The following is a 13,548-nucleotide window of genomic DNA, read 5'->3' as shown; positions in this document are numbered from 1 at the left end:
TAAGTCACTCCTCCAGCAGGCCTTACAGCCCTAAGGCAGGGTGCATTATATTACATGTGTGGGCATATATGCATGAGCAAATAGGCCTCTGCTATGTCTTTGTCGATTCTGAGGCATAGTAAGTGTGGAGGGAAGCTGTTTTAAATGCATGTGCTGGACCCTGGTCAGTGCGAGTTCCCCCAGCTCCATGATGGCTTCTCTGAATCCTGGGATGTTTGGTATCAAACATCTCACAATAATAAACCCTCACTAAACCCAGTGAAGTCTTTATTAAAAAATGCACCGAGGGCACCTTACCAGTGCCCCCCTGAAAACCTACCAACTACCAGTGTGTTGACTGACTGGTTCTGACCAGTTCAGACACCACAGACAGGGTGGGAGCCAGTGCTCTTGAAAGCCAGAGACAAAAGCCTGCAATGGCCAGGGGTGTGACCTCCTCTCCCAGACAGGATGGACATTCCAGGGCAGGTAGCTTCAAAGGCCTTGCTGCCTTTGTAATGCAACCCAGGTCTCTCCAGATGGCGGAGATGACCTACTCCCCTGACCTCCACTTCTGGTGGCAACTCAGGTGGGAAAATTAGTTAAATGAGGAGAAGTGCCCACTTCATACCAGTCCCACCCCTAAGGTGGACGAGCTGAAGTGGACACTACTTTTCAAATTCCTCCATCTTGTTTGCAATAAATTAGGCCACTGGGGTTAGGGTTATGCCCACTTCCCAGTGGAAGTGGTCATAAGAAGGGTGTAGTCACCCTTAAGGTGGGCAGCCCCTGGGCTACTGCCTGGCACTCCCTTTAACACCCCTAAATTGAGTATTCAGATGGCACCCCCAAGATTTCGACAACCTAAGAAGACCCGGACAAAGAAAAGTTGTACCCACAGAAGAGGAAAAGAAGAAACAGCTGACCTGGACCCAGCCCCTCCGACCTGCCTGCTGAGCCTGAAGAATCCTGCACAAAAAAGCCAACTCGACCAGACTTCAATAAAGACTCGAGTTTCCCATGGGCACCGGACCTGCCCTGCAAGAGGAAATTCCAAGAAAAGGACTCTGTATCTGCTGGAACCCCAGAAACCCGACACCTGAAGTGACCTCTGCACCCAATGTCCAAGACCCGAGGTGAAGCCAAACGATGGTGCCAACGCGGGTCCCCAGCTGCCCAGAGACTCACCCCTCTTAGACTCCCTTGTCATGCTTGCAGCCTCTGCGCACAGGTCCCATGTACCACAGGCTTGTGGAGAGAGAAAATCCGATATCTCAAGCAGCCACTGCACCTGTGACCCCTGAACCCACCTGAGGCGGGTCATCAGTGCCAATGACATCCCCTGGCTCCTAGGAACCTGAGCCCATCCTGGGTCCACCCCTGCTGGACTCCCCTACGACGCCTGCAGCCTCAACATATAGGACACCCTGACCGCAAGTTCTTCCCAGACATGAAAACCCGACACATAAGGACACCTCGGCATCCATTGCCCCTGTGCACATGAGAAGAGGACCAAAGGTGCATCTATGTCCCCGAGTACCCTAAGTCTACTACCTACTTGTTTTTCACAAGGGCCAAACTCCCATAGGTAACCAATGGGCACCCAATGCCTTACTGCACCTGGCCGCCCCAGCGCTGCCCGGGGTGACCTGCTGGTGTGGTTCTGATCAGTGCCCAGTACTAACCTTAACTTCCTGAGATTGGCTTTGTAAGTCATTGTTAACCCTGTGGTTGCTGAACATTGTTTTCCTCCATAGCATTGCATTAAGAGAACTCTGAAAATTTCACTGTCTTCTTCCGAAACTGAAAAGTCTTTATGCTTATAAGTCTCCTTACCAGATTACGAAGTTCTTGGTTTTGAAACATATATAAAAAGAAATTTTATTTTTCTAGTTTGGTCTCAGATTTATTCTTTGAGTGTGTGTCTCATTTATTGTCTCTGTGAGTACAACAAATGCTTAACACGACTCCTTGATAATCCTAACTGTTCACCCACACTACCACAACAAAGCATTAGTCCTATCTACTTTTGCCTTTCCAATACCAGTTAGGGATCCACTGGAATCTCTGCACAGTGTACTGCATTTTAGTGCGCTATATGGAGAGCAAACTTCCTACAAAAGGGCCATCAGATCTTCCTTTGTTCTAGTCTCTTCCTGGCTGGGAGCCATCTGACGCCTAAATGTCAATGCACTGGAAGGAAATAAAGGCATGTAGATTATCACTTCACAGGTGTTTTCGAGAAACTATGGCTTGGAGATAGGTTTTTGACTGGCCAAACGCCCCTGTGTAGATGCACATGCACTGTAAGAACGAAAGATTTATAGGTGTGCATGAGTACTTACACAAACATTTATTGAAATGGCACCTACTAATCTGTTTTCTTAGTTCTTTGATAGCTCTACTCATCCCAGTGTAGAATGTCAGAGCACTTTACTTCACACCTAGAGGCAAAAAAATCATACAAGTGTGTAAAACGTCACATATCGTCCAAACTTACACACATTATGGCCCAGATTTGCTAATATTTTGCATCGTGGTTGCACCACCTTTTTGGCACAGATATGGTGCGAAATGTTCGTTGAGATTTACAAAGCCACGTAAATCAGATTTCTGTAGCTTTGCATCAGATTTTTCCCAAAAAGTAACCCAGCACAAGTCAAAATGCTGCCTTGCGTTACTTTGCTTTGCAGGGCATTGTATGGGTGAAACAAGGGCATTCCCATGCATCCACCCATGGATTTTGACGCAATCCCAGATTTACTAAGGTGAGTAAACCTGAGATGGTGCCAAAATCCTACGCCTCCCTTATCAAGGCGTAACAAAGAGAAATCTAGCTTTTTCTCCTTGTTACTTCCACTTTCTATGCAGGCTGAATTCTGCAGCACACATCGAAAGAGAAAAACGTTTTATTGATTGTTTTGTGCAGGAAGGTCTTCCTTCCTGCACACAAAAAAGCCTGCCCATAATGCAGGCACCCATGCAGTATGGCACAAGGGTGTCGGTGTTGACGCTAGGCAGCACACAGTGCATCAGCACCAGGAGAGAACAGAAAGCTGCCATATTGTAGTACATATGTTGCACTTCTGCTGTCTCCCTTTCATGCAACGCAACACAGCAACTTTGCTTGCTGTCCTGGGTTAATGTTAGTAAATCTGGCCCTACATGTTAAGAGTGCATGGTCGGGAGGAACACAAAGTCAGGATATAAAACGCAACACAGTGATTGGCCTTGTCTGGTCTAACAAGAATTTGGAATTCCCAGAAGAGCCTTTCTTTGCAATCTTAACAACTGATTGAGGGAAACAAGCAATAAGGATCTAAACCCAGGACTTATAATTTGCATGCTGCTCCTTGGTGCAATAAATAGATCATCACTGTGCTATATTAGAAAGACTGCACATTATGAACAGGAAGTTACAACATTATCTGGGTGTCAAAAGAAATCGCTTCCTTACATATCTACATAAAATACAAACCTGTGATTTGCATTTTACGCGATGTGCTGTTCAGCAGGCACATTAACCCTCTAAGCTTCTTAATGAGTCGAAACTGTGGTTGGACAAAGCACAGATCTCTCCCAGAGCTGCATTAACCACTAGAGCTATCTCACTGCTTTTATAATCCCCTCAACATTGCTGGACACAAAAAGAGCTCTGCAGAAAGGTATTTTAAAATGCAGCCTCTTTGTGACCACTTAAGTAACCTAGAACAGATACAGATTTACTGTCACAGTTGTCCTTGTTGCCAATTTCTTTGCCACAGATTTTTTTTTAACTGTATAATTGACTGTCAGAATCAGGTTTTTAAGCTCCGTCTTTTCCTCTGTCACGCATTAAACCCAATTTATGGATTCTCAGAGTATAGTTTTAGGCTTTGTCTAGACAAAGCATGCACTGTCTCTGCACCTTACGCTTCTGCATCTCTCTCATTGCTTTGCTACCGTTTGTCACGGCATGCAGATGTCATATCCTCTTCTTATGTGTGGCCCTCCCCTGGAGCATGGACCAAGTACTTTGGTCCATCCACTGCTCCCGTTTTTGGAGCTACTTTTTTTGAGTTCAAGCTCTCCATGTGAGTGCTTGTGTTTTTAGTCCGTCTCCCATATCCCCGTCCCTATAGCTTTTATTGACTCCCATCTTCCCCCTTACATGTTATTTATTTTCCTTCCCATCCCCTTTACTCAATGCCACTGCACTCCACGCCACTGTACTCTACTGTAAATCACTGCAATCTATACCAGTGCACTCTACGCCACTCTACGCCACTCCACACTATGCCACTGCTCTTTATGTCACTGCACTGTTCTCTGCACCACATTACTCTATGACACTGTACTCTACACCTCAGTGGTCTGTGCCAGTGCACTCTACTCTGCACCACTCTAATTTATCCCACCCACTCTACTCTATTTTGCACCACTGTACTCTACACCATTGCACTATATACCACTGTACCCTATGCCGCTCTATCCTTCTCTGCACCACTCTACTCTACACCACTGCATTCTATGCCACTGTACTTCATTCCACATTGCTCTGCACCACTCTACTCTGGGCCACTGCACTCTACACCACTGCACTTATGCCACTGCACTCTACACCACTTTTCTCTGCCTCACTCCACTCTGCTACTGCACTCCATGCCACTGCATTCTACACCACTGCCCTCTATGCCACTTGAGCCTGCTCTGCATCACTCTACTCTAGGCAACTGCACTCTACGCCACTCTACTCTGCAACACCTTACAGCACTGCACTCTACACCACTGCACTCTATGCCACTGTGCACTACACTTACTCTGCACCACTATATTCTATGCCAATTCACTCTATGCCACTGTTCTCTATGCCACTCTACTCTGCATCACTCTTATCTATGCCAGTGCACTCTACGCCACTCTAGTCTATGCCACCGCACTCTACGCCGCTACACTCTATGCCACTCTACTCTGTATTACTCTCCTCTGTGTCACTGCACTCTACTACACTGCACTGTATGCAACTTCACTCTACGCCACTCCACTCTACTCTGCACTATTTTATTGTCACTGCACTCTACACCACTCTACTCTGCACCACTGAACTCTACACCACTCTACCCTATGCCACTACACTCTATGCCACTACACTCAACTCTATGCCACTGCACTGTATGCCACTGTACTCAACACCACTCTACTCTACACAACTGGACTGTGCTCTGCACCACTCCACTGTATGCCAAGTTACTACATGCCACTACACTCTATGCCGATGCGCAATGCCACTGCACTCTACATCACTCTACTCTGCACCACTGCACTCTACTCTAGTGCACTCTAAGCCAATCTACTCTACACCACTCCACTGTATGCCAATGCACTCTATGCCACTGCATTCTAATCCATTCTACTCTGCACCATTATAAACTATACCACTGCACTCTATACCACTGCACCACTGAACTCTTTGCCACTACACTCTAGACCACTGTACTCTATTTTGCACCACTCTACTCAATGCCACTGCTCTGTATGCCACTCCACTCTACACCACTTCACTCTACGCCACTCTTCGCCATTCTAGGTCGCTCTACTCCACTCCACGCTGCTGTACAACATGGGTAAAATACATTGGCTAAACCAATAACTCTCACATAGTCAAAACCCATTGGCTCCGCCAATGTTTGTTTCCCATTCTAGCGCTGCTTTCCAACTCACAGAGCTATGACCATGTCTTTCTATCTCGTGGGACTGACAGAAAATCATGGTACAACAGATACAGCACAGCTGGAAACGAGGGGTGACTATTTCCCTGGGTTCCTCTGCAGGAACGGCGAGGACTGGCGCTCTGACCGGCTGGTGCTCAACAAGGAAGTGATGGCCCTGGGCGGCGTCAGGAAGTTCCTGCCCTTCCTGGACCAGGTGGCACAGGACTTTGTCACCTTCATGCAGCGCCGGGTCAACAAGAACAGCCGCGGCACCCTGACTGTCGACCTCTACTCCGATCTCTTCCGGTTCACCCTGGAAGGTGGGTGCTGGTGGGACCCGGACGGCGGATAAAGGGGTTCATGGATTTTTATTGATTCATAGATGGATAGATGATGGATGGATGGATGAGTGGGTAGATGCAGTGCTTTATTTGAGCCGGTGGTTTCCGGTGTGCGGCACTGGCACTTAATTGCCAACATCGGCACTTATGACAGCTGCCACATGGTGGTGCTGTTTCTGTAATTTAAAGAGGAGTAGAACAATATTTATTTATTTATTCAATATACATGAACAACAATTAATACCTACTGCCCCAGCCATTTTTGAAGCTTTGGGGGCCTCGAACAGTCTGAATAGTCACCCTTCTACCTGTGTGATGGTTCGTAGTTGTGTAGGTGCTATCACTGGCTATGCTGGCAAAGGCAATAGACCGTGCAAGCTGCGGTGTCCTCCTGACGGGGGCCCTTGCATTTATGTTTTTTACAAATTAAGCACTAGGTGGGTGGGTGGATGGATGGATGGACAGACAGGGCAGATGGATGACTAGATTGTTCAATCAATGGACTGATCCACATATAAGGTAAAGGTGAGTAAGGTGGAGGGTTTCCTGGGTGTGTACGGACAGAAAAATGGGGGGGGGGATAAATGGTTGTGTAATGATGACATCTCCATGTATGGCTGGCCTGATGGATGTGTATGGATAGATGGATGGATTGATGGATGAATGGATGGATGGATGGATAGACTGATATACGTGTCCTCGTGGATGAACATGCCAATCACCTCCTCTTTCCTCTGCCCAGCGAGTAGTTATGTCCTGTACGGGGCGCGACTAGGACTCCTGGAGGAAAACCCCAACTCCGAGTCTCTGCGCTTCATCACAGCCGTGCAGACCATGCTGAGGACCACCCTGCCCCTGCTCTTCATGCCACCAGCGCTGCTGCAGAGGATGAACAGCAAGCTGTGGACCGAGCACGTCACTGCTTGGGACACCATCTTTGACCATGGTAAGACTGGCACTAGGTACTGTCCCATGGTGACTGCATTGAGGCTACCTATAGTGGTCTGGGAACAGGGCAGGGGTGCCATCTTCAAACATGGTAAGACTGGCTCTGTGTGGAGGGGTAGATAACTGCACTGAGGGAAGGCATCCTCAACAATGGTAGGACAGGCACCAGGTACAATTCCAGGGTGACTGCACTGAGGTGTACATCTTCAGCCATGGTAAGACTGTCCCTGGGTGCAGTGGTACAGTGAGTGCACTGTGGCTACCCATAGTGGGTGCCACCTTCAACCATGGTTAGACTGGCACTAGATGCTGAAACAAGTGAACTGCAGTCTGGGCTTGGGCTATCTATAGTGGGCATAGAGATGGCATATCTTCAATCTGTTCCAGTGAGTGCGTGGATAGGTCGGCTGCAGCAGGGCACTCCAGAGTGGGCATAAAGAGGGCCAGAACACACCCCTACAGCTGTACATCTGGTATTGGCAGAGTGAGAGGGCAGCGGCACCAGGACTGTCCCCAATGAGCATAGTGGCTTTCAAACTGTGGAGAACGGCGCTAGGAAGAGAGGAGCTATAAAAGGACTCCTTACTGCAGTCTTCCACCATCTGCCCTTCCACTGAAAATCAGGGACCTCCTTGGACCTCTGCTCTAGGCATTATGTCATTCTGTTGCGCTGATAAACTTCTGACTCACAATCTAGTTTACCCACCTCCCTTCTATATTCAGCAATCCCTTGATCATTATTGGTGAGATGCCAATGCCATATATGTATATGGAATGCCAGTCATGCTGCAACAGAAAAGCATTCCTTCATCACAGGTCATTCTACTCAACTGCACTTCATTTCACCACCACCACAGAGACATTGTACCAGCCAAATACTCTGCAACACCTGCTGTTCTCCACACCGGCCACACCACCTTCTCTCAATCACCAACCATGTCCTGCGAGGGTGAAGAGCCTCAATCATAGAGACACGATGCCACCCAAAGAACTCTGCAACACCTGCTGTTCTCCACACAAGCCAAGCCACCATCTGTCAATCGCCACCACTATTCCCCGAGGGTGGAGAGCCTTGATCAGAGAGACAAAAAACCATCCAAACAAGTCTGCAACACCTGATGTTCTCCACACCTGCCATGCCACCTTCTCTCAATCACCACCAATGTCCTGTGAGGGTGGAGAGCCTTGATCAGAGAGACGCAAAACCACCAAAAGAACTCTGCAACACCTGCTGTTCTCCACACCTGCCAAGCCACCACCTGTTAATCACCACCAGTGTTTTGCAAGGGTGGAGGACCTCCATCACAGAGACATGGTACTAACCAGAGAACTGCAACAGCTGTTGCTCTCCACACTGGCCACGCCACCTCCTGTCAATCACCACCCATGTCCTGTGGGGTGGAGAGCCTCAATAACAGAGATACGATATTACCAAAAGAACTCTGTATAACCTACTGTTCGCCACACCAGCCATGCCACCTTCTCTCAGTCATCACCAGTGTTATGCAAGGGAGAAGGGTATCCATCACAGAGACAGAACCACTCCCAAAGAACTCCACACCAGCCAAGCCACTGCCTGTCAATCACCAACCATGTCCTGCAATGGCCCCCATCACAGAGACACAGAGCAACACAAGACCTCTGCTCTCCACTATCTGTGATGACCTCAGGAGGGTAGTCAAGGGTTGTGTTTTAGGAGCGCTCTATGAGGGGTGTTTCACATATCTGACAATGGCCTCCTCCTGGAGACAACAGATAATATGGGATTCTGGGGCTGCGTCTGCTGCAAAGTGACCTCCTTTTGGGTGGTCACTCGCAGTTTTTACATTTCTGTTTGGGACTCACCTGCTGGTGACCTGGAACTCTAGCCCTGGGACACTGGTATCCAGTGCCCAGTGTATGTTTTCTGACCCCTAAAACATGTCGAGATTGGCTTAAAACCTGATTGGCTTATTTAACTGTCCTATGAGCCCATAGTATATGGCAAAGAACTACTCCCATGTTATGGAAAGTTAAATGCCACTTGTGGACTGCAGTGCCTATTGCTCCATCAACCACAGTGGCAGTGCAAACAGCAGCGGCAGCTTGAACCATTCTGCACATACCTGTGTACCCTTTTGGCAGGTAGGGAAACAAGATTTTAAATATTAAGTAAGGCACCCCGAAGCACACCTACTCAAAGTGGAAAATGTGTCAAATTAGAAATGACACGTTCTCCCAGTGGCTGGGCCCAAAACAATATCGTCACTGGTCAGGCTGTAGCTGGCACATAAGAAAAATCGTAGTATAGATAATATATGCACTTTAATATATAACGTTTGACATGTACCTGCTACATATTCCATAAAATGTTTTTTTTTATATGTAATAAAGATCGACTCTAATGGCAATGTCAGATTTTACTGAATATCTACAAAATTAGAAAGTTACCTTTACCCTGCCTGAAGCTGCTGTATGCCAATTTCCATTTACCCTCCATCAGCTGCCCAGCCCAATACTTGGTCCGAATGGGTGTGAAATTCCTCCAAGGAGCTACACGATAGGTTGACCTAAATGAGCACAGATCTCTCTTCTAAGCTCAGGAGAATATTCTGGGTGGCGGCTTTGGGCATCCTTTTGACACCATAGTGTCAAATCCTGCCTGAGAGGTCTCCACCGTTGAATGGGGGGGGACAGAATGCCAGGACACTTGTTGTGAATCCCCTGTCTGGGTGCTGTAGGATCCTGCCTTTGTCCGACCAGCCGTCTTACTCCTACATTGTTGTGGGTATAGAACCTGCTTCCATTTGGATTTTAGTGTTAGGTGTGGGAGGACACCGGGGGTTCCCATAGTGCACTTCCAAACACATCCACAACCCTCACAGCCCAAGTTTGGTGCTGAAGACTTCTGTAATCTTTAAAATGCCCGGCATGTGGCATTTTCAACCTGTTTGTAGTAAGGCAAACAGGAACAATGTAAAAGTGAGTAGGGTTACCCCTTGGAATTTTTACCTCATTGTTTAGGGATTGTCCAGGCATCACCCTCGCCCACTAGCTGGTGCCCAACATAAATGTGCCACCCCCAGGAGTCCTCTTCAGAATACTTTCTGGACCTGTGGAAGATTATGAGAGGACTGGGCCTGCTGTCTGTGACCTGAGAGGAGCTCTGAAGGCCAGTTATGCTCTCAAGGCAGGTGAAATAAGTACCAAAAGTAATTTAATACAGTGCATCTGAGATTAGAGGACAGGAACAGGACCAACGTCCGGGGGAAGATCTGCAACAGGAGGAGACAGGAAAGGTTGGAGCCCGGACTGCCTCCATGCCCCCAAGCAGCGCAAGCTGCACATTGCAGGTGATATCCGGTGGTTTCCGCCAATATTTCAGGATATAATACTTCTAACTTTGCACTTGCATCTCTCTTGCATTTTACACTATGTGCCAGAGCCAGCAGTCAGCTCTCCTCCCATGCACTCTCTCCCTGAGAGCTGGCATTTGTAGGAAGAGATTGGACGGTACAGATGGTAAGCAAACTGCTTGTATTCTCTTGTTTCAGCTGAAAAGTGTATCCAGAACATTTATCAAGAGTTCTGCCTGGGCCAAGAGCGGAAGTACTGCGGGATCATGGCCGAGCTGCTCCTGCAAGGAGAGCTGTCACTGGACTCCATCAAGGCCAACATCACAGAGCTGATGGCTGGTGGCGTGGACACGGTAAGAATCACTGGAGGCATGGGTGAACTAAGCATGACTATCAGCATGGACAGGGAAAGAGTCGCTGGAGGCATGCGTGCACTATGCATGGATGTTAGCATGGGCACAGTGAGAATCACTGGAAAGGATATGCACATTTTCCATGACTGTCGGCATGAACACAGTAAGAGTCGCAGGCATTGGTGCATTATGCATGGCTGTCAGTGTGGACATGGTAAGAGTCACTGGAGGCATGGGTGCACTATGCATGGCTGTCAGCATGGACACTGTAAGAGTCGCCGGAGGCATGGGTGCACTATGCATGGCTGTCAGCATGGACACTGTAAGAGTCACCAAAGGCATGGGTGCACTATGCATGGCTGTGAGCATGGACACGGTAAGAGTCACTGGAGGCATGGGTGCACTATGCATGGCTGTCAGCGTGGACACAGAAAGAATCACCGTAGATAAACGTGCACCATGCATGGCTCTCAGCATGGACATGGTAAGAGTCACCGGAGGCATGGCAGCACTATGTATTGTTGTCAGTGTGGACACAGTAAGAGTCGCTAGAGGCATGGACGCAATATGCATGGCTATCAGCGTGGACACGGAAAGAATCACTGTAGATAAAGGTGCACTATGCATGGCTCTCAGCATGGACACAGTAAGAGTCGCTGGAGGCATGGGTGTACTATGCATGGTTGTCAGCATAGAAGCGTTAAGAGTCAATGAAGGTAAAGGATGCACTATGCATGGCTGTCAAAGTGAACACGGAAAGAGCCACTGTAGGTAAAGGGGCCATGGTAAGAGTGTCAGGCAGTGTGGACACAGCAAGGGTCACTGAAGGCATGGCCATGGTAAGAGTGTCAGGCAGTGTGGACACAGCAAGGGTCGCTGTAGGCGTGGCCATGGTAAGAGTGTCAGGCAGTGTGGACACAGCAAGGGTCGCTGAAGGCGTGGCCATGGTAAGAGTGTCAGGCAGTGTGGACACAGCAAGGGTCACTGAAGGCGTAACCATGGTAAGAGTGTCAGGCAGTGTGGACACAGCAAGGGTCACTGAAGGCGTGGCCATGGTAAGAGTGTCAGGCAGTGTGGACACAGCAAGGGTCACTGAAGGCGTGGCCATGGTAAGAGTGTCAGGCAGTGTGGACACAGCAAGGGTCACTGAAGGCTTGGCCATGGTAAGAGTGTCAGGCAGTGTGGACACAGCAAGGGTCACTGAAGTCGTGGCCATGGTAAGAGTGTCAGGCAGTATGGACAGAGCAAGGGTCACTGAAGGCATGCCCATGGTAAGAGTGTCAGGCAGTGTGGATACAGCAAGGGTCGCTGAAGGCATGGCCATGGTAAGAGGTGTCAGGCAGTGTGGACACAGCAAGGGTCACTGAAGGCAAGGCCATGGTAAGAGTGTCAGGCAGTGTGGACACAGCAAGGGTCACTGAAGGCACGACCATGGTAAGAGTGTCAGCGAGTGTGGACACAGCAAGGGCCACTGAAGGCATGGACATGGTAAGAGTGTCAGGCAGTGTGGACCCAGCAAGAGTCACTGACGGCATGGCCATGGTAAGAGTGTCAGGCAGTGAGGACCCAGCAAGGGTCGCTGAAGGCGTGGCCATGGTAAGAGTGTCAGCGAGTGTGGACACAGCAAGGGCCACTGAAGGCATGGACATGGTAAGAGTGTCAGGCAGTGTGGACCCAGCAAGGGTCGCTGAAGGCGTGGCCATGGTAAGAGTGTCAGGCAGTGTGGACACAGCAAGGGTCGCTGAAGGCGTGGCCATGGTAAGAGTGTCAGGCAGTGTGGACACAGCAACGGTCACTGAAGTGACGGCCATGGTAAGCGTGTCAGGCAGTATGGATACAGCAAGGGACGCCTTCCTGCACATAAACAATCACACCCGTCAATGCAGACACCCTTGTACTATGGTGCAAGAATGCCTGCGTTGGCGCAGGCTGCCTAATTTAGCACCCGCGCAGGGGGAAACACAGGAGTGTGCTGTATTCTTTGAAATACGGTGCATCCCTGTGTTTCAAAACTGGTGCATCGCTGCTAATTTTGGCGCACCACTTCTAAAACTGGCCCTAAGAGTGCACTAACGCAGTTTTGCACCAAAAAGTTTAGCACCAGCTTGCAGCATTTCTGAGCACCAGCCGGGCACCATATTTATGGAATGGTGCAAGCCGGTGCAAAGGGTAGGCTAGTGTAAAAAAATGAGGTTAGCCGGGTGGGTCTGGCGGTTTGAAAGAAGGGGGTTTTGCACCAAAAAATGACATTAGGCAGATTAGAGTAAAAACAAATGACTCTAAACAGCCTAGTGTCATTTTCTGACACAAAACCATCCATATCACATAACACCTGTCTTAAAAAAGACAGGAGTCATGCCCAACACCCCAATGGCCAGCACAGGGGACCAGGGTCCCCAGGGCATGGCTATTGCACCCAGTGCCATGTTGGGGGGGGGGCATTTCAGGGCCCCCAATGGCACTTTAAAAAATAAAATATTTGCCTGTACTTACCTATATTTACCTGGGATGGGGTCCCCCATCCTCCACTGTCCCTTTGGCGTGGATGGGGGTGTTCCTGGGGCCTGGGGAGAGCACATGTGGGCTTATTCCATGGTGTTCCACCATGGAAGTAGGCCCACAGGTCCACTAACGTAAGCTTTGTACCATTATTTGCCGTCTCCTCCCCCATGCGTGATTTTAGCACGGGGTATAAATACGGCACTAAGGCCATAGTAATTTTTTGCACGGGAACGCCTACCTTGCATCTCATTGACGCAAAGTAGGTTTTCACGTCCAAAAAATGACGTTAACTCCATACATTTGGCGCCAGACAGGTCTAGCGCCAAAGTAGAACTACGGAGTTCGTTTTGCACCGAATTTTTGTAAAACAAATTATGCAAATTCGGCTCAAAACAAGTAT

General features: G+C 48.8%; 1 protein-coding gene across 1 annotated transcript in view; it reads left to right on the top strand.

The window, feature by feature from the left end:
- Window positions 1–13,548, top strand: part of LOC138274973 (cytochrome P450 11B, mitochondrial-like) — a 94,702-nt gene that overhangs the window by 66,707 nt on the left and 14,447 nt on the right. Inside the window, exons 3-5 of the mRNA XM_069219064.1 lie at window positions 5,790–5,989; window positions 6,753–6,956; window positions 10,492–10,646. Of these exons, the coding sequence (XP_069075165.1) occupies window positions 5,790–5,989; window positions 6,753–6,956; window positions 10,492–10,646 (559 nt within the window). The remainder of the gene's footprint in view (window positions 1–5,789; window positions 5,990–6,752; window positions 6,957–10,491; window positions 10,647–13,548) is intronic.

The sequence above is a fragment of the Pleurodeles waltl genome, chromosome 2_2, assembly GCF_031143425.1.
Source record: "Pleurodeles waltl isolate 20211129_DDA chromosome 2_2, aPleWal1.hap1.20221129, whole genome shotgun sequence".
Classification (NCBI taxonomy): domain Eukaryota; kingdom Metazoa; phylum Chordata; class Amphibia; order Caudata; family Salamandridae; genus Pleurodeles; species Pleurodeles waltl.
The sequence above is the reverse complement of the archived record's forward strand: the minus strand, read 5'-3'. Positions and strand labels throughout refer to the sequence as shown.